This window comes from Sphaerodactylus townsendi, linkage group LG10 (assembly GCF_021028975.2).
Source record: "Sphaerodactylus townsendi isolate TG3544 linkage group LG10, MPM_Stown_v2.3, whole genome shotgun sequence".
NCBI classification, from domain to species: Eukaryota; Metazoa; Chordata; class Lepidosauria; order Squamata; family Sphaerodactylidae; genus Sphaerodactylus; species Sphaerodactylus townsendi.
Window position 1 is genome coordinate 910,462 of NC_059434.1, and position 21,367 is coordinate 931,828.

At 49.0% G+C, this 21,367-nt stretch overlaps 1 protein-coding gene and 1 pseudogene across 1 annotated transcript in view; one reads left to right on the forward strand and one right to left on the reverse strand.

Moving 5' to 3' along the window:
- The window catches only part of NECAP1 (NECAP endocytosis associated 1), a 32,532-nt gene extending 13,670 nt beyond the window's left edge, over nucleotides 1-18,862 (reverse strand). Inside the window, exons 1-4 of the mRNA XM_048509980.1 lie at nucleotides 18,622-18,862; nucleotides 12,844-12,944; nucleotides 9,811-9,915; nucleotides 9,070-9,151 (exon numbers count right to left, since the gene is read on the reverse strand). Of these exons, the coding sequence (XP_048365937.1) occupies nucleotides 9,070-9,151; nucleotides 9,811-9,915; nucleotides 12,844-12,944; nucleotides 18,622-18,725 (392 nt within the window). The 5' untranslated portion in view covers nucleotides 18,726-18,862. The remainder of the gene's footprint in view (nucleotides 1-9,069; nucleotides 9,152-9,810; nucleotides 9,916-12,843; nucleotides 12,945-18,621) is intronic.
- On the forward strand, nucleotides 14,797-15,453 carry LOC125440256 (annotated as a pseudogene).
- Nucleotides 18,863-21,367: the final 2,505 nt, after the last annotated feature.

Genomic DNA, 21,367 nt, shown 5'->3' on the forward strand with positions numbered 1-21,367 from the left:
GATGGTACTGACTATATGTAATCCACTTGGAGTCCCTGTGAGGAAGGAGGACTATAAATAATGTAAATAAAAATGAATAAATAAAATAAATGTAGCCCAAATGTTCTAACAATCACCAACTATCTTTAAGAGTGCAATGTCAACATTAGCCCAAATAAACTTAATTGAAACCACCTGTGCAGCTGTCGTCGATCTTACAGATGACATGCGAAATCCAGTGCTTTGTTAAGACCTATTCTATCTGTCTGGAATTTAAAGATATATCTATTTTCCATTTGTAACAATTTTTTCTCCACATTGCCCACAGAAAATTCCTCTTGCAAATGGTATATTACACAAAAACGTAGGTCCATTTCACTGTGTTGTAGTTCCTGGAAATGCTCCACCAAGGGAGCTTCCAGCTTGCCAGTTCTGATGCAACTGCGATGCTCTGCCACCCTGGTCTTAATCTGGCGTAACGTCTTCCCAATATAGAGTTTTGGGCAAGGGCAAACAATCGCATATATACATCTCCGTGTGTCACATGACGTATATGAATTCAATCGCCATTGCAAATTTAATCCAGGTATATCAATTGTTGCAGTTGATAGAGAACATTGGCACTGTGCACATTTGTTACAAGGAAAATGTCCAGATTGTGTCTGAGCTGGTCCACGTTTATCCAGTAAGTCTGCCCTGACCACTGTTTGTCTTAGATTTCTTGTTCGGTGTAGACCTATTAGTGGGGGTAAATCACATCCAGGTAAATCTCTAACCACATGCCAATTCCTTAGTATGCTGTTTCTTATCACTTCAGACATAGGTGTATAGTCCATTGACCACATCAGCCTAGATCAGGGATGGCGAACCTATGGCACGGGTGCCAGAGGTGGCACTCGGAGCCCTCTCTGTGGGCACGCACACACAGAGTTCATCATGTGGGGGGTGGAAAATCACCCCCTCCACACACACACACATCTAGGCTGGCCTGGGCCACTGAGCACGACACGCGTGCCCCGTGGTGACCAGGGAGGATTCAGCTGGCGGGCCTGGTGCCTGTGCTCCAGGTGGCTTCTGCCCGAGGGTGGGGGCGCAGGGGAGGCAGAGATGCTAGAGAGGCACAGAGTGGTGCGGGTGGGACTTGCTGGAGGCTACAGCAGGCTGGCCCCTGCTTGAGCAGGTGGGGCAGAGGAAGAAGGAGCCAACCGGTTTTTTCTAAACTAAAACCTCAGCATTCAGGTTAAATTGCCCGGTTGGCACTTTGCAATAATTAACTGGGGTTTGGGTTGCAGTTTGGGCACTCGGTCTTAAAAAGGTTTGCCATCACTGGTCTAGATTTTTGTGTCCATGATTTTGGTCTCAGTAATGTACTCCGGTCTATTTCAGTTATCCGGTTTAGCGATGGGAAGTAGTTTTGCCCCGTCAGCCGCAAATTTGTATATGGATAAGTTTGATCGCAGATGGATTTTAAATGCACATTTAAATCCATTCTATAGCACTATGCATTTCTACAAACAATACATCGATGATTTGATATTTATTTTTGAAGCTCCGTTTAATTTTGATGAGTTTTTGGCATGGTTAAATGCACAACAGGATAACTTAAAATTCAGTGGGCAGGCGGACCCACAAAGAATTAACTATTTAGATACTACCATATATGTCGCTGCTGATAGAAAAAGGTGGTTTCAATTAAGGCTGTCTTACATGTAGCTCAGTCTATGAGTCAGCGAAAGACAAACGGAAGGCAGAGATGGGAGCGGGCAACTCTTAACAGAGAGCCAGTGAGTAATGGGAGTAATAAAAATAAAAGATGCAGGAAAGACAGATGAAATGGACTGGTGCAAGAAAGATAGAGAAATAGGCATAATTGTGATTTCAGTATATATGTATCTGTGTAATTTTAATTTTAATCTCAGATATACCCATTAGAAGCCTCAAAGAACTGATGGAAGTTGTTTGTACATACTGGCATACTGAGGAAGACGCACGAAAAACGTTCTATACGCGCAAGACGTTTCTATGTAGAACCTACAGAATTGATACATGAACTATATGGAACTGAAGTTTTGTTTCTGAATAGAGAATTGAATGGACTAAGTGATTATTTATGTTTAGTTATAAGAGTTGGAAGACTTATGCTGTATTTTTAAGAACCTTGTCAGAGAAATAAGGAAATGTAAATACAAATAGAAGTGTTGAGTTGTTCAATTATATATAAGATTAATATATAAGATTAGACACAGCCAGAGTGCAACGTGTGTATTTTTGAGTTTATTTGGCCCAAATGTTCTAGTCACAAGTGCCAAATTAAGCAAACCATCCATTGTGGGCTGTTTCCCATACTTGTATACTGCCCAGAGCCCTCCGGGGGTGGCCGGTATAATAAATCAAATAAATAATAATAATAATCAGAGAAAGTAATGGAAAATGAGAAGGTCAAGATCCTGTGGGACTTTCGAATCCAAATGGACAAAGTGTTGAAACACAATACACCAGACGTCACCGTGATTGAGGACAAGAAAGTGACCATCATCGACATAGCAGTCCCCGATGACAGCAGGGTCATTGAAAAAGAACACAAGAAGGTCACTAGATACCACGATTGGAAAATTTAGCTTCAGCGTCTATAGCACAAACCAGCTGAGATCGTCCCAATGGTAATCGGCACGCTGGGCGCCATCCCGAAAACACTAGGGCAGCACTTGAAACATCTTTGAATTGACAAAATTAACATCTATCAAATTCAGAAGGCAGCCCTGCTAGGATCCACACGAATACTACGCCGATACATTACAACTTCCTAGGCCTCTGGCTTGAATTGCAATGAAAGACCAACAACCAGCTAAAGATCTGGAAGCTGTGAAATCTACAATAATAATAACAATAACAACAACAATATAGAATCTTCACTGGGTATTTTCCCGTGTGTTTAGGGAACCAGACCATGCAAACACAGGATATTAATTCGATGTGGTGGGTTTTTCGGGCTGTGTGGCCGTGGTCTGATGGAACTTGTTCCTAACATTTTGCTTGCATCTGTGGCTGGCATCTTCAGAGGTGTATCACAGTGTCTGTTACACACTGTGTCCAGCCTTCTCTTATAACAGACTTCTCTCTGTGATACACTTCTGAAGATGCCAGTCATAGATGCAGGCGAGACGTTAGGAACAAGATCTACCAGACCAAGGCCACACAGCCTGGAAAGCCCACCAGAACCAGTTGAATCCAGCTGTGAAAGCCTTCGACAATACACAGGGTATTAAAGCAATGAGGCGGCCTTTAAATCAATCCGATCCTGTGAAATAATCCAAGTACCTATTTTGAAACAGCAACTTTCCATCAATGCAGACAAATGTGTTTATGCCAGACACAACTGCAGATGGCCAGCAGGGGTCAGGCACAGTGCAGCAGTGTTTTACAACAAGCCATGGCACAAAAAATCCCTAAAAGCTTTTGGATTAACACATGTGGGAGTCCCTTGTCAGGCTTGCGCCCGACAGTTGGGGGTAGTGGGCAACTGCAAGAGGACGAGCAGTTGGACACTCTCGCTCCCGACCTGCATGGTCCATCCCAGGGTTTGGGGCACAGCATCCAACGGGAAGCAGGTACAGAGTCACCGTACCAACTGACCCCCTTATTGCACAATTACAGGGGGGCCAGGCCCAAAGGACGGCGTGAATCTACCTGGCTCCCATACCAGGACATCTCCCCGGAGTGGGACCTGAAGGCACAGAAGTGGTCGAAGGCGCAGGCCCAAGCAGGAGCATGGGCCCCTAAGCAAGGGGCCGATGCCTGGCGGCAGGAACAGGATGAGATGCAGCAGGATCTGTATTTTTTACGCCGCAACATTGAATTCCTCTTGGCCCTCACCGAGACAGGGGGAGGGGACCGGTGGCCACTGGGACTGGTGCCGTTGAGAGAGCCCCCACCAGTGCAATCACTGCAGGACCAAGGGCCGCCCCGACCAGCACCGCCAGCCAATGTGCCACCGGGGGGCCAGAGGGTATCCTGACCGCTCTGACCGCCAAGACCTCCTGTGCCAGCGCTAGTCCCTGCCCCAGCGCCTGCCCCAAGGAGGCGGCAGAAACTGAAGGCCCGCTTCAACGGGATGAACAACGCTTTGCCCTATTTTCTCATGCAGGTAGAAGCCCACATGGAAAAATATGGGGAAGAATATGAGGAGGAGGTCGAACAAGTGCACAAGGTAAGGGCTCTCCTGGAAGGCAAGGTGGCAGGCTGTGGGACTGTACAAAGGATGCGTGTCAGAGCTATGGTCCTTCCCACGCTTCATGCTGGTCTTGCAACAGCAATTTGAAGACCATTTCCAGGAAGAAAAGGTGCACACCAGGCTCCAAAAGATCCGACAAGGGACTCAATCCGTGGCCAAGTACATTTCTGAATTTCGTCAATTGGCCAGGGTGATCCAGTTAGCGCAATGGGCCCTAGTGACTGGGGAACTGACCACCCTGGAAGAGTGGTACATCAGGGCTGGAGAAGTGGAGATCCAGCTCCACAAGGTTCAACAACTCAAGCAACGGAGCAGCCCCTCATGCAAACCGCTGCCCCCTCCACCCCTTAGGGGCCCAATGAAGTTGCCCCTGCCCAGCTGCAGTGATAGAGGGGTGGAAGAGACCCACTACACCTGCCATCGCCGTCTGGGGCTTCGCTTACATTGTGGAGGTGAGGGACACATGGCGACCGTGAGCCCTGGAAAAAAGGACGGTACGGGCTCCCCCCCGGTGAAGTGAAAAAGGAGGGGATGTTCAAGGGATCCAGAAAAAAGCCTTCCTTCAAGAAAGGTGAGGGGCTAAAGCTGGAGCCGTGGCTTCCTCCTCCAAAGAGTCCAGCGAGGAGTCAGCAGGAAATGACAGCAGCCTGGCCTGAAAAGCCATGGTCAGGTCCCTTCCAACACTGACTCAAGGGTGAGTGGTGCCCACAAACCTCTACTCATTCCCCTGGTGGTGTCCAACCGGGCCTGCGGGACTGAACTGCTGGCCCGAGCATGTGTGGACTCATTGCCTGATGTAACCTTCCATGGTGGCCCAATTAGGGCTAAAGCAAATCCCCCTGCACCGCCCAATCCAATTCAAACAGATGAACAGCAAGGTCTTGGGGGCCCCCTGCTACACAAAAGACTGAACCTGTCCTGGCTCAGTTCGGGGGGCATTGGGAGAAACAACATCACCTGGTCCACCAATTTAGGGACCCCCCTTGTGGGGGGGTTTATTGTGTTTTATTGTGTTGTTCACCGCCCAGAGCCCTTCGGGGGAGGGGCGGTATATAAAACCAATTATAAATAAATAAAATAAATAAATCATTTGGCCAAATCCCTGGAAGCCTCCCCGTGGAAGGAGGAGGGGTCAGCAGCACCCAATGAGCTGGGGGGGGGGACGCTAGGCACCTCAGCCATTCCCCCCCTTACCAGGATCTACAACGCGTGTTTGAAGAGGGGGAATGTAACAGGCTACCGCCCCATTGCAAAACTGACTGTAAAATTGAACTGCTGCTGGGAGCCAAACTCCCCAAAAGCCGCCTGTATCCGATGAGCCCTACCGAGGTGCAAACGCTTTGGGAGTTCTTAGACAAGAGCCTGGAGCGGGGCTTCATCCGGAGGCCTGCCAGTGAGGTTGAGGCCCCAGTTCTATTTGTAAAAACGGACGGCTCCTTACTGACTACAGGGGGTTGAATGCAGTCTCTGCCTGCAACAAGGACTCGCCTCCCCGGATCAAGGACTTATTGAGTTGCTTGGGCCGAGGCAAAATTTTTACCACATTGGATTTATGGGAAGTGTATTATCCGGTTCACATTACCAAGGGGATGGAGCACGTAACTGCCTTTAACACACGTACAGGCCAGTATGAATTATCATGTAATGCTGTTCTGACTCAGTGGGGCACCGGGGGTGTTTATGAGTCTAATGAGGTGCTCCAGGATTTTCTGTTTAAAGGGGTAGTGGCTTATTTGGATGATGTTCTAATCTACTCCCAATCCTTGGAGGAGCACGTTGCCACCGTCAGAGCGGTGCTACAACGACTGTTGGACGATGAGTTGTATGTAAAACTGTCTATATGTGATTTCCATCAGGAGAATGGAAGGGCTGCAGATGAACCCTGGTAAGGTACAGGATGTGCTGCAACGGTAAGATCCCCGCAATCGCAATCCTTTCTTGGCTTTGCTCATTTTTATCAGAACGTCATTCCTGACTTTGCACATCTGGCGCTTCCCCTTACCAACCTGTTGCGTACCCAGGACAAAGGTGAAGCTACAAAACCGGGGGGCCCACTCCACTGGTCTTCAGACGGTTAGTGGGCTTTTCGGGCACTCAAGCATGCATTCACCTCAGAACCCATTCTACACCATGGGGACCCCTCCAAACCCTTTGTCATTCATGTTGATGCCTCGGACAAAGCCATGGGAGCTGCACTATTGCAGAGAGGGGAGGATGGGAAACTGCACCCCTGCGCCTACCTTTCCTGAAAATTCATGGGGACAGAGCTGAATTGGATGGTAGGGGATAAGGAGACGGGGGCCATAAAAGTTGCCCACAAAACATGCTTTGGCTACCTGGTGCCACTGGCTAGAGGCTGTCAACCATCCCCTTGAAGTATGGACTGATCATAAAAATCTTGCTGTGTTGCACGCCCTGAGGAAGCTGTCAGCCAAACAGCTCCAATAGGCGGACTTTTTCTCCCATTTCAACTTTATACTCCATTTCTTCCCGGGGAAGACCAATTGCCTAGCAAATGCGCTGTCGTGTTTGCCCCACCCCTCTGAGGAGGGCCTAGTGACACTTAGCACGGTCTTCACTCCATCCCCATCTGGTCTGGGTGTTCCTTCCCGCTGCCAGAGGCTGCTACATGCCACGGCCCCCAAGTTGCCTGTCTCCCTGGAGGTCACCTTAAAGGAGGTGGGGGCCCTCCTGGTGCTGCAGGAGGAAAACAAGTGATCAATCAGAAAAACGAGAAGAGTTCTGGTGGAAGGGGGATAAACTCTATGGGCCTCCGCAAGCGCAGCTTCTCGCCTTACGCAGAGTCCATGATGTTCAGCCTGCAGGACATTTTGGCTTCGTGAAAACGTTGCATCTAGCCCGCAGGCAGTTTTGGTGGACGTGGAAGCATACGTGAAGGGCTGCCCCACATGTGCCACCGCTAAGAGGGTGCAAGGGAAGGTGCAGGGGCTCCTCCAGCTCCTTCCTGTGCCCGAGGCCCCCTGGAAGGTGAATTCCATCACAGATCTCCTGGTCAGTAAGGGGAAAATTGTGATATGGATGGTAGTAGATCTTTTCTCCAAGCAGGCGCACTTTATCCCGTGCTCTTCTTTACCGTCAGCTAGCAAGCTGGCACAGATGTTTGTGACCCATATTTACAGGCTCCATGCTGCACCGGACAAAATAATTTCTGACTGGGGCAGCCAGTTCATGTCACGTTTTGGCGCCATTTCCTTAAGCTGTTAGGCACGGAACAAGCCCTCTCCTTGGCGTATCACGTGGCAACCAACGGCCAGAGCGAACACACCAACACGACTCTGGAACAATACCTGCGCTATTACATCAGTTTTCACCAGGACAATTGGGTGGACCTGCTGGCAATTCAGAGAGTTCACATACAACAATGGGGTGCATAGCAGCACCAGCAAAACCCCATTCGAGGTTGTTTCAGGGCAATCAGCCAAACCCTTCCTATTTTTAAGGGAATTGAGGCAAGGACCGGTAGAGCTTCAGGACTGGTTGCAGTCTATTCGCCAAGCATGGGAGCCCATGCAAAAAGTGCTGCAGCAAGCAAACCAGGGACAATAACACCAGGCTGATAAGAAATGACAATCTTTGGAACTGGTGGTGGGAGACCAGATGTATCTGTCCACAAAAAACTTACAGGACATCCAGGGGTACAAGAAGCTGGGTCAAAAATATGTGGGGCCGTTTCAAGTGGTTAGGGTAATTAATCGAGTAACTGCAGAATTGAAACTGCCAAAAAACTTAAGGTCTGTACACCCTGTTTTTCACTGCAGCCTCCTCAAGAAAGCACTTCCCCCGGCCCTTTGGCATCCTCAGGCGGACACCCCCACCCCTGTGAGTGTACAGGGGGAACTGCACCATGAAGTTGAAGCTATTCTGGACTCTCGTGTACACTGCAAACATCTGCAGTATTTAGTTGCTTGGACCCCTTTTCCGGCTGGGCACAATGAATGGGTGGACTCCGTGGAAGGTGAAAGCTTTCCATTGCGCCTACTCTGATCGTCCTCACCTGGGGGGAGGGCCTTAAAGGAGGCAGAATGTCAGGTCTGCGCCTGATGGTTGGGTGTGGCGGGCATTGGCAAGGGGAACTGTGTAGCTTTCTTCTCTGCAGGTTTCCTGTTATCACAGTCTCCTTTGCCTGCAGCCTTTGAAGTCTGGAAGAGCCACTCTTCCCATGTGTGAAATGTTCCCAACTCCATAGTGCTTTGTAGTGGGAATAGAGTGAACTGTTTGGCGACAAGGGGGTGGGGAGCTCTGGGGGATATAGGCTAGTAGTTGGGGGGTGGGGACTCCAGAATTGTCTTTGCTGATGTTTACCTTTCGCTTTGAAATAAAGACTTCAGAGCAAATCTACAGTTTCTATTATTTTCGGACACAGGGTCTAACAGCCCTTTGTCTCTGAGACGACATACAAAATGCTACTACCACTGTGGGCTTTAGAAAATCAGCAGGAAATGGGTTATCAACAGATGTTGCAAGTACAATTAATTTCTCACTGTTTCATGTCACAGGTTGGATTCCACTAGGCTTTGGGAAAATTAATGTTCTGAAACCTGGAGCACCAATTACCTGGGATTATGCAGTCATTAAGTTATTCTACACCAGTGGTGGCGAACCTTTGGCACTCCAGATGTTATGGACTACAATTCCCATCAGCACCTCCCAGCATGGCCAATTGGCCATGCTGGGAGGGGCTGATGGGAATTGTAGTTCATAACATCTGGAGTGCCAAAGGTTCGCCACCACAGTTCTACACAGATAACCTTGTTCCCCTACTCAGAGGTAGCTTCAGAAAAAGCCCCAGCATTCAGTTCTTTTCTCAACATTCCACAAGTACAGGAGGGAAAACTTACTTGAAATGATCCTGCAGAGCAACATTGAAGTCAAAGGCATCACCCCGGTCTCCAAAGCCAATGCCAATGAACGCACTACGACCTGAAAAGGAAGGGCCGGGGGGACGGGGGGAGCAGGGACAGACATTCAGTACAACAACCACTGGTGACAAAGATTCAACTCATTCCATGATCAGGCTGGGGAAAGCATTTATTCTAAGGGTTACTGGAAAACATGGTCAGCAGCTGCATCCTTGCACAAAGCGATCCATTCTACAGGAAACCTTAGTTTGCAGCCACTTCATCCCAAATGTTTAACCTCTTAGCCCTTAACACATACACTTTACCCCTTCATCCATAATAGCAGAACAACAGTGGAAAAAAGAAGGCTGCTTAAAGGAAGACTTCATTTGTGTGATTTATGATAACCTACATTACTAGGAACTCCTATTAAACATTAATTTATTCTGCAACTTTGGGTGTCTTTCCTGCACCACAGGCCTATGCAGTAGCAACTGAGATACCTTTAGCAACTGCCACTGAGTCTTTTAACATCACTGAGTTCAGTCCAAATGCAAACCCACACTGAAGAACCCTGTGCTTCACTCAGTGATTGTTTCCAGACATGTCAGCTAGTGAATGTCTTGCCCTGCTGGCAACCTGCCTGCAGCCATCCGTAGCCCCACTTGCAACCACCTGCAGTCAGCTAGGCTGCAGCCCCACCCCACCTCAGTGGAGCAGCAAGAAATCCTGCCTGCTCACCATTCCCGTCCTGAATCCTGATGACAAAGTACCGGCTGGAATCTGTCACCGTCTCCACAGCAATGCCGGGATACTGATCTATCGGAGCCTGAGCAAAAAGCTCTCCTGAGGAGACACAAGAACAGCTCAATATACTCACACAACACACAGAGGAAAAAGCGACTGCATAGATTGATGACGTGGACTCGGAACAGTGAACTTATCCAACATGAATGGCCAGGGGTGGACTGGCACACAGCAACTGATCAGAAAGACATAGAACAGTGGGTTTGTCAGTGGCCCAATTTCACAAAAAAAAAAGTATTACCTTTTATTGTGTACAACCCAAATGACAAAAGATGTATCACTTGGTTTGGCTGCAATAAGAGGCACTCCCTGGATTTTGCATGGATCAACAAGCCTGTTTACAGCATTCTCCTACAGTTTCAGAAGATATCAAAATAGTTGTACTGAACATGAATTATAAACCCAATGATGTTAACTTTCATTGCTATGCCTCAGCTCACAAGGATAAATATGACAAATTCAGCCCCATTATGCACGGAGCACTTATCTTGGGGCTCTTCTCTGTGCAGTAGGCCTGTAGTGGGGTCTCCTCGCATTTCTCTGTTTACACCACAGGAGGCCCTCACTCCTTGCCACAGAACTTTTTGGCAGAGAACTCTCCTGGACCTGCTTCCCTTAACTCTGCCCATCAACTAATTTTTAAAGGCACATATCATATTACACTCAGTAGTCAAGACTGATGGCTTAGCCTTTTAAACTGCACTTATATTGATATTACTGTTCCAAAAATACACTCCATCCCACAAATGAAAGCGACAATGCAATTCCCTGGGCCACACACTGCTAAACGAGGCAACCATGTGCTAGTATTGATATGTTCCCCCTTTTCCTCCCCTCCCCTCCCCTCCCCACACACATACACACTTCCTGCCGCCGCCACCGGAGAACAGAGAGCTTGTTATTTCCAAGCACTGTCTGTTGTTATTATATTGATATCTCTATATATCAATATGAAAATGTATAGGTCGGTATGTTTGGGCTAGGCCTGTGGGAGTGAGCTTCTTTCCTTTGACCTGAAGGAGTCGGCAACATAGAAGGGTTGTGAGGCAGAAGGTGTGAACGGCAGTGTGAGGGAGAGGGAAAGGTGAAGCTAAGTAGGCTTGCTGTGGGTGGAGGGAAGATGCCTGGGGCAAAGCTGTGCTCACTGGCAAATCTGTCCCACTCTGGCAGCAAATCAAATTAAAATAATGCTAGAAGTGGTCTCGCTTGCCACACAGAGAATGGAAAGTGAAAGGCATGCTTGCAGAAATACATCTATGCAAGAAATCTTGCTGCGACAGACATTCGCCCCCATCACACAGCAGCAGGCATTTTGTACATAATCGGGCACAGTGTTTCAAATAAAAACCAGAAAAAGTCAGGCAACCAGCAAAAGAAGACAGCAGCATTCGCTATGCACTTTTCTGGCTAAAAATGCTATCACAACCTGTAGATTGTTCTTCCAAGTTAAATGCTACATAGCCTGCCTCTTGCAAGAAAGAGACTTCTTGTGAGCATGAGTAGAGGCAGAAGCTTTCTCCTAAAAAGGAGTGTCTATCTTTTCAGTGTGCAGGTGAGTCCAAGCACACGCATACACAATTTGCCACAAGACCTGGCAATATGCAATTTCCCTATGTTGCACCAATGACAGCAATTGCTGTAGCGAACGCTTCATGAAACATCTGCCAGGAGGGAGGCAGAGCAGTCTTGGCAATGCATCTAGCTGGGGCAACAAAGACAGCAATGTCCGGGGGTGGGGAGTTGCACAGGGGAAAAAGGATGCACATCACAGGGGCTCTTCTGTGGCATACTTCTGGTTTTCAAGTATGTATTAATACTCTCCGCAAAAGACAAAAGGAACGTATCTTATGACCCTATACCAGAGAGGGTATCTGTCAGAATCCCGATTAATCACTTCTCACCTAAGTGCTTTTACAACTGCCGCTATCAACCATTTAATCCCTTTTACAGTTTCAGCTGGTACACTGACTGGGTGGCAGTTTATTGTTGCTTCCTGGAAGGAGGCTGATAACCAAAAGTCCGTTCATGACAGCAATGACATCATACAACTGCAGCCATGTGACCCTGCCCTAGTCTCTACCGGTCTCTACATAAACTGTCTTAGCTCCACTTGGTCCCCATATTCCTCCACCCCATAGTGCCGAGCAACCAGATAATGGCCCTCATCTCACTAGAAGTGAATATTCTAACCTCCCTGCTTTCCCACCAGTCGGGGTGGGGAGTGGCTGGGGTGCTGAAGCTATATCTCCCTTTGCCTTTCCCATGTTTCTCAGATCTGGCTAGGAAAAGTATGATACCTTGCCTTTAACAGACCTTCAATAAAGGTCTACCGTTAATCAATATTGGAGTCTGGATAATGTCTACTGACAACACTGAGCACACTGCCAGCATTTTCTGCAACCACGGATGATAAACTGCCATTTTTAAAAGGATTAACTCATAAAAGTCTAACTCCATAATGCCTGTTTCAGTTTACTTCTGTGAATGAGAGCTGAGTGTATTCTCATACGTGCTAAAGCCACTTTATTTAACATTAAAAGATTCAGCGCTTGCTGTGAAGATGGAAGGAAACTACATTTCCTTGATCCATTATTAGTTCATATTGTTCTGACTGGATGTAACTATCTGCTCTTCCAAAAACTAGAACTGAGCACAAATGCATTCTAACTGTGGCTATGTAATCACCCGACAGTGCTCACCCATAGCTACCGGTTAGTGTTTAATGGTGGTAGTAACCAACGGTGTCACCATCATGTGGGAATCCTGTTACAACTACAGGAAGGTTAGGAATATATCAGAACACAAAAAAATACGATGCCCCGGATACAGAAGTTCTGTCAGAAATTAAGCAAAGCTTTCTATTGGGAAGAATCCCAGTATATTTGGCTGCACCTCCCAAGGTCTGGGCATCTAAAGGGCCACATGGTCCCTACTCTAGCCAGAAAATGCCATCCTGCAGGGCCTCACCTGAAACTTTGTCCTCAAGTTTGATATATGCAGTTTTGCCCTTCGAGGTAATGCGAAGTCGTCCAGTCCAATCTGGCTGATCCAGCTTCCAATCAGAGGCTCTGCAAAGGTAAACACATCAAGAAAGAGATGATAAGGAAGTCCCTCTCAGCTTGCTATCCTGTCCTGCTGTCAGATTTCCAAACAGCCTTGCTGGTTTTACCACAATCTTCAGGCACAGAAGACTTTGCCAAAGGCTGATGCTGGGACAGGCGCTTCCCTGTGGAGGGCCCGTTTAAGCTTCAGGTGCTCCATCGTCTCAGGATGGAGCAAAACTGCAGCACCCCCCACCAGGCCCCTTTGCGGAATGGCTCCAGGCACAGCCATCGTTGTGTTTTCCAACAGTCAAGGGCCCCAAACGGGAGCACCTGCAGGGCTGCCATTAAAATGTTGTTTGCCATTTCCCTGACTTCCCCTGACCAATTGTTGTTGATTCCCGTGACCGCCATTAAAAAATATCTCAAAGTTATAAAATGCATAGGTTACATTACTTCAAATGAAGGTTTTATTAAACAATTTCAAACTACGTAAGTACTGAAATGCAAAAAATGTCAAGGTAAGAGCTTCAACATTAACTTATCTGAACAATGTTGAATAAACACATGTTTTGAAAACGCACTAAAATTACACAAAGATAGAACTTCAATACATGCAACCTCTAAACATTAGCAAATGACAGAACATTTTTCTTCTTTTTTAAACTACACTAAAATTATATAAATAAATTTTGATTAATATGCTTTAAAATGGTTTAACTGAAGCCACAATACAAAATTTAGTTGTGAAATTGCAATTAAAAACCAAGTTTGAAATTAGTGTATAAGAATTCTTTTTTTAAAAGATTAGGTCACAATATACAATATTCACTTCTACAGTTTTCTATTTTTGTTCTGTAGCTCCCTTAGTTTCTGATCATTTGTTTCTTCTTCCATTTTGGCTTCTCTTCTCAGTCTTAGCATTTTCAAGGTGTATAACTTATGCCGGCAAATTTCTTCCTTTTCCTCAGAGTTTCATCTTGTTGTTTATTGCTTTTAACCTATAAGTCAGTGGTTCTCAACCTTCCTAATGCTTCCCTTTAATACAGTTCCTCAAGTTGTAGTGACCCCCAACCCTAACATTTATCCATTTTACAGATGGAGAACACTGATGCAGAGGGTCTTAGGTGACCCCTGTGAAAGGGTTGTTCAACCCCCAAAGGGGTCGCGACCCATAGGTTGAGAACCACTGCTATAAGTACTCTGTGCCAGGTGTATAACCATCCCTGACCTAATGTCAAGAGGATGCTATCTGGGTGATTAAGATGTGTTCCTAATCCTATGTAACCGATTGAAATAACAAATCAATGCTGCTCGAAATATATATGCAAACAGCCTGCTATATGTAACCACTGCCGTGCATTCTTTCCTTGATCTCTATTTTATGGCTTCACAAGCTTCGTAGGAAACTAGACTTCCCCTGGTACCTCTGTCTCCTGAGAAAAGAGTTGCATCCATTATCTTGTGGGGCAGGAAGACAGTTGGTTTTATCTTACTTTCTGCCACCAACCTTGGGGCACCTCAGCTCCAAAGACTGTTTTTCAGAAATTCTTGGGAAACTGGGAATAAAGGGGAAGGGGGCTTTCAGTGGGGAATGCCAGTTTTGTGAAAACTGACTTTGCCATGTATGGTGGTTCAATACCTGTCAGGAAGAGCCTTCCAAACATCAAAAGAGGCTCTGTTGTGATAACGGACCTTCATTTTACTTTCTGTTTCCCACCTTCCAAGACCTGACAGTTATCAATTACAACAGACTGGGGACAGCAGTTCCTTTCAGGCCTCCCTTCATGCGCAGACCAAGTTGAAGTCTCTGCTGAGAAAGCCGTGAAGCAGCTGTGGAAGGACCTTCGCCACCTATTCACCCTTCCTCATTCCCTCCATGGCATCTGGTGCAGCTGTTTCTGATGGTCTTCAATGACATGAAAGTATATAAGGCTTTCACCCTGGAGGAGGTCAAAAAGCGCAAGAAGCCTGTGCTGTTCTGTCTGAGTGAAGACAAGAATCCCAGAGAAGGGAAAGGAGATTCTGGTAGGGGATGTCGGGGACACCATCGATGACCCGTACCAGCATCTGGCCAAAATGCTGCCTGCCCACGACTGCTGCTACGCCCTCTATGATGCCACCTACGAGACCAAGAGGAGCAGAAAGGAAGACTTCAACTTCATCTTCTGGGCGCCTGAGTGTACCCTCCTTAACAGCAAGATGATTTATGCATTCTAAGGATGCCATCAAAAAGAAACTTACACAGATCAAGCACAAGATGCAAACAAAACTGCTGTGAAGAAGTGAAGGACCGCTGCACCCTGGCAGAGAAATTGGGCGGCAGTGTCGTCGTCAGGTTGGAGGGCAAGCCGTTGTGAGCCACCTCCCCTGTTGTGCCAGGATCTTTGGAGCTTCCCTGTTAATGGCCCCATGATATCGTTTTTGGGTTGGTGGGTAGGATGTGAGGTAGGCTCCTCCTCTTTAGTTACATTCCAGTTCTCTGCCTTTTCATCTTCACCCATCTGGTGCCCCCAACCTTCCAGCTGCTGTTGAAACTTGCCAAACCATTTACAACTCTTTCTTTCACAGCTCCTCCACTCCCTTGCAGGCCCAGTCTTTAAGGTGACATTCTTCTGGGTCCCTGGCCTTGGCTGAGCCTTCTTGGCCCCTGTGGGACCATCGGCTGTCTCCTTTCCAGCTATGGGACCACTCCAAGCAGGACTCTCCTCCTGGCCAAGACTTTGAGGAGGAAGGCACCTGAAGGCCAGGGGGGTCTGTGGGCCCCTCTTCATTCCAAAAACTAGTCCATCCAGCCTGGTGTGTACATTTTTAATTGGTTTATCTGTGTGGGTTTGGAAAACCATGTGGAATGGCAGATGCATTCTCTCCCTCCCTCCAACCAACACCCCCTCCCTTATCTACCATAGTGGCTTTGTGCTTGTCTGTAATACTGTGTATAAATGAAATATTGTGGAGAAAATCAGCACCCATCTCAATGTTGGGGGATGCAAGTGCCCCACCCTGTGGAACTTAACAAAATATGGAAGCAGCGCCATTAAATGTTCTACAGTAGAATCAAATCTTCCAGAATTCAGGACAGCATCATGAACCTGTCTTCATGCAAATGCTCTACTTACATTGGCCTATTAAATGAAAATCCACATTCAACTGAAGTGTTACTATGAGACAGGATACAACAAACTTTGCCAACATTCCATAGGTCTAAGAAATTCTTACTGGCCATCGAAAGACCACTGTAAAATGTCTCCAATCCCCCTCCGCCATCTCATTTTGCCACATAAGCCCTTGCAGTTCAACCACATTACGCGGAAATCAGGGGAAGGAAAGAAGCAAGCAAGCGCAGGGCAAGTCGATCCCTTAACTCCACAACTTAGCACGGCAGTGAGCGCAAGAGGCTGTCCTGTTCCCTTCTGCCTGGTGTCTCCTGCGAAGCAAAACAAAAGCAAGACTTGGTGCAGCCCAGCCTCCCTGGAAGCATCCTCAGATAGTTCCCCTGCAGGCACGGGTAGGTCCAAGTGATGGTGCAGTTGTTACGATCCACACAGAAAGGCCCGCCAGTCTGCAGATCTATCTTCACCTCCCAGCCCAGCGGCAGGGGCTCACGCTCACCTCTGCCAGCCTACACGACTAACCGAGAAGCCAAGCTCATGCTGCACATAAGGAAGAGAAGCTGGGCACACTGGTAAGAGCTCCGAAGCCTCCAACCAGGCCGTGCACTGGAGAGTTAAGAGAGCCAACCAGGTCACCCAAACACCCTTATCACTCAATAGGGAGAGGACACAGAAGGCAGTGGAAGTGTCTGGAAATAGCAACTCTGCTCCACAGAGGCCCACCCCACCACTCTGCATCGCTTTCTGCTCCCCGCCAGGCCTGCCACCTTTCCCCTGCCCCGGGGCCTCCGGGTAACCACAGCTCTGGGGTTGTGTGGGCTGTGACTTTTCACTCATGATGAGTCAAAATTGCAGTGTGGAAAGTTACGAAGTGGAAGGGGAGGCTATAAATGTTGTACAAAACTGAATTAAGGTCCCATTTCACTGCATGCAATACTTTTGCAAAAGACCCACGTACAACATGAGGCTAAAAGCTCTAAGGTCAATCAGTTTGTTTTCTTCTCCTTTCCAGTCATTTTTTTCATTTCTTCTGTCAATTTTTTCAGAAAAAGGTGATTTTACATTCGGACCATCCTTAGACACTTGTAGTAAAGAAGAGTCTTAAACCTCTTCAGATTTCTGAAGGGCTTCAACAATAGCCGTTTGAAGAAAAACACTGGCCAGGCATGTTGTGGAATCTTTTTAGCGGCACTCGTCCCAAAAACAAAACACTAAATCCACGTGACTCTCCTGAATCATCTTGGAGGACAGGATGAGCTGAGATGAATGTCAGACTGCCCCGTGGGAAGGGCAACATGGCGGGCAGGGTAGCAACCAGACGAGGAAAAGCTGAGGGACTCGGGAATATACAGTCTGGAAAAAAGAAGGCTGAGGCGGGACATGCTCTCTTCTGTTGTTTGAATGGCTGTCACTTAGAGGGTGCAGGGAGCTGTCCTTGTTGGCAATAATGGATCTAAATTTCAAGCTGAGGATTAGGATTTTTTAAAAGTAAGGGTTGTTCAGCAGTGGAATTGGCTGCCCAGGTAGGTGATGAGCTGCCCAACACTGGCAGTCTTAAAACAGCGGCTGGACAAACATTTATCAGGGATGTGATCCTGCATTGAACTGAAAGTTGGAATAGCTGGCCTGTATGGTGCCTTCCAACTCTATGATTCAACTCTATGATTCAAAGCTTCAGGTAACAAATGTCTGACACTGTTACAGTTGTTGGCCAGAGAAGTATGATGTCAAGCCAAAAACTACAAGATACATTATTTTGGGGTTTTTTTAGGTTAAAACGGTTGGGCTATCGCTATTTGGTTATCTGAGAACATTTGCTTGAATAACTCATTGATGTTGTTGAAAAGGTTAAATGACATCTTCATCATTAGCTGCAAAGACCACAGGCACTCTGCCAGTCTTTGACTACATTGGCAAGCCATACTAGTTTGTGCAGCAGACAGTTGTTGGAATTTTTCATTAGCCTAAACAGGGTCTGCAGTGTTTCCAGAGCTTTTCTCTTTGTGGTGGCCCTGCGAGAGGTGGGCAGGTGAGGGATGCCTCTCCTGGAGACAGGCTGGCACTGGGAGCTCACCTTGGGCAGGCGGTGCCAGCCACTCACAGTTCTGAGTCCTTGACTATATCTATGTGATCCAATGGTATCCCACTCCGGAACAATGCAGGTTGTTCAGAGGCAGAGACTCGGGTCCGGCTGACTTGCACACTGACCTGCATATATTTACATGTACAAACAAGGCGCAACTGACTATGCAAATGAGGAGCTTCTGAATACATAAAGGAGTGATCTTTTATTAGCCTGTCCGCCAGGCTGCCGGGCAACAGCGAGGCCCTTCGGGGGCCCCTCAGCTCTACCAGCGCCGCGCCCTCACAGGCCGCGCCGCCCCCCACTCACGGCGCCCAGGCAGCGGCAGCGCGCGTCCCCTCCCCTCCCAGGGCTCCGTGGCGAGGCCCGCGCCAGCACCCCCTCCCCGGCCTCCCCCCCCTCCCACCCACGGGCTGCGCCGGCAGGGAGACGGACTCGGAGCGCGCCCCCCCCCTCCGCCCGAGCCGCCCCCCCCCCTCCGCTGCGCTCCGCTGGCCGGGCGGCCTACCTGTAGCCGCGGTTGGAGGTCCGCGGCGGGATGCGGTAGACGCTGACCTCGGGCTTGACGCACAGCACCGACTCGTACTCGGCCTCGGCGCCCGGCGCCGCCATCGCCGCTCCAGGCCCGGCCGCCGGCGGAGGAGGAGGAGCCGCAGCAGGAGCAGGAGCAGGGCCGGGCACCTCAGTGGCCGGGCGCGCCTCCCCCCGCCATTTTGCTCCGGGGCAGAAGGCACGTGACCCGCCAGGCCGGAAGACCTGAGCGGCCGGGCCGGGATTGCCTCGCGGGGGCCGATGGGAGGGGGCGGGGCTTGCTGGGGGCGGCGGCGGCGGGGCTGCGTCCGCGCCGTGTTTGTTGCCTCGCCCGCCGCCGGGGCCCAACGGGTTAACATTGAACCAGAAGAGGCGGCGGCGCCCCAGTGGAGCAAGGAGGGGCGCGCGGGGGGGGCGGGGGTGTCCTTTGGAGGTTCTACAGCCGATGCTGGACGCGGGAGCATCACCCGGGAGGGGCGGCCGGGCCCTCCTTGGCGCTGCTCGTGACCCTCGCGTGTCCCGGGGAATGACGCTGCGGCTGCTCTCGTCCCAGGCTGCATTGGCCAGGGGTCATCCCGGAGACCCCACCCAGCTCCGTGGCCCTTTTGCTCAGTGTTCCGTCCCTGCAAATGGGACATGAGCGACGTCTGCTGCATCTGTGCAAATGCGGCTTCTTTCCGCTTGTGTCCGACGCATCTTTGACTGCTTTAAGCCTCTCGCTCGCTGCTTCATTTCAGGGCAGCAGGCGCAGCCCTGTGGGCCATGCACGCAGGTAAGGGGGGCGGGGTTCCTCAGGTTTGAACCCCCCCATTCATGTCCGAAGCTCCGCCCACATGTTTGTGGGTTTTTAAAACGTTTTAGTGCCTTTTCGGTTTTTGGCCTGCAGGGGGCGCATCGTTGGGGCTAGCAGCACCAAACTTTCAGGGATTGTTTGGGGGACTCCCCTGATGATACTACCCGGGTTTGGTGAGGTTTGGTTCAGGGGGTCCAAAGTTATGGACTCCCAAAGGGGGTGCCCCATCCTCCATTGTTTCCAATGGGAGCTAATAGAAGATGGGGTCTATAACTTTGGACCCCCCGAATCAAACTTCCCCAAACCTGGGATGCTTGATCAGGAGAGTCTCTTATTGATACCACCCAGGTTTTGTGAAGTTTGGTCCAGGGGGTCCAAAGCTATGGATTCCCAAAGGGGGTGCCCCCATCCCCCATTGTTTCCAATGGGAGCTTAGGAGATGGGGCTACACTTTTGAGGGTCCATAACTTTGGACCCCCTGAACCAAACTTCACCAAACCTGGGTGGTATCATTAGGAGAGACTCCTAAAAGATACCCTGAAAGTTTGGTGCTCCTAGCTTAACAATTGCACCCCTGACAGCAGGCACCCCCCAAATTTCCCCAGATTCTCCTTCTAAATCCACCCCCTTCGGCATGGATTTAAAGGGAGAATCTGAGGTCCTCAGTTTAGAAGAAGAGTTTGGATTTATAGCCCCCCTTTCTCTTCTGTGGGAGACTCAAAGGGGCTTACAATCTCCTTGCCCTTGTTCCCTCACAACAAACACCCTGTGAGGTGGGTGGGGCAGAGAGAGCTCCGAAAAGCTGTGACTAAGCCCAAGGTCACCCATTTGGCATGTGTAGGAGTGCACAGGCTAATCTGAATTCCCCAGATAAGCTCTCTCCATTGGAAGCTCATGGCAGAGCAGGAATCAAACCTGGTTCCTCCAGATTAGAATGCACTCTGCTCCTAACCACTACGCCACATTGAAAAATGATGCTGTTTTAGGGTGGGGATAATCCACCCCCAAACAACAGCATCACTTTCTAATGTTGTTTAACCAGGGACCCCTAGATTCTCCTCTTTAAGGTGGATCTAGTTCAAAACACCATACAGAAAGTGATGCTGTTTTAGGGTGGATTCCTGCATCACAGCGGTTGCCGGGGCACAAAACTCAGATTTTGCCCCAGGCTCCATTTTCCCTCTATGCCTCAGCCCAGAGGGGAGGGGGAGGGCAGGGCAGGGGAGTCTGCCATCCCTGACCTTGGAGAGCTGCTTTTATAAGCGCTAGGCCAGAGGTGGGGCTTGGGGAGGCGTGGTCATGCCCTGGGGTGGGTGGGGGTGTGGCCCCCCCCGACCCCCCCCATAAAAAAATCTATACCTACGTCCCTGCTGTGGGCCATTTCTCCGTTTTCCTGAAATCCGCAGCTCGGCATTTTGAGTGCAACAGTCTCAAAGTCTTAAGTTGTTCCCCATCATGTCCTGTCTCAGCCTTCTGGCTAAACCCCAAGATTCAGCATCTTGACATTTATCTAAAAATGGACTTTAGGTAAAATATGCCCCATCTCTCCCTCCTGGGTAAGGTGGAGAGATGTCTTTGACCACCCTCAGGGAGGATCTTTGGAGGCACATGGACTGAGGCAGGTCGACACTGCTGTTATTGTTAGATCCAACAGCAGCATCATGACACTGTGACCTGCCACCTCGCTAATGCTGGGATTCATGAGCCAGCCTTACCAGTGGCTGTGCTCATTTTTTAAGGGTCGGGGAGAGAGGGTAGAAATTGGGGAGAGAACCTCCACGCACCATGCATTGGTGTGGAATTCCCCATCCCTGTTTAACATTCACATGCATCCTTCTTGTAAAGGCTAGTCTGGAGGTTTGGGTTGGGTTGTCATCAATATGCAAATGATGGGTGGTCTTCTGGATGCCACCACAGCTATGTTGGAGGC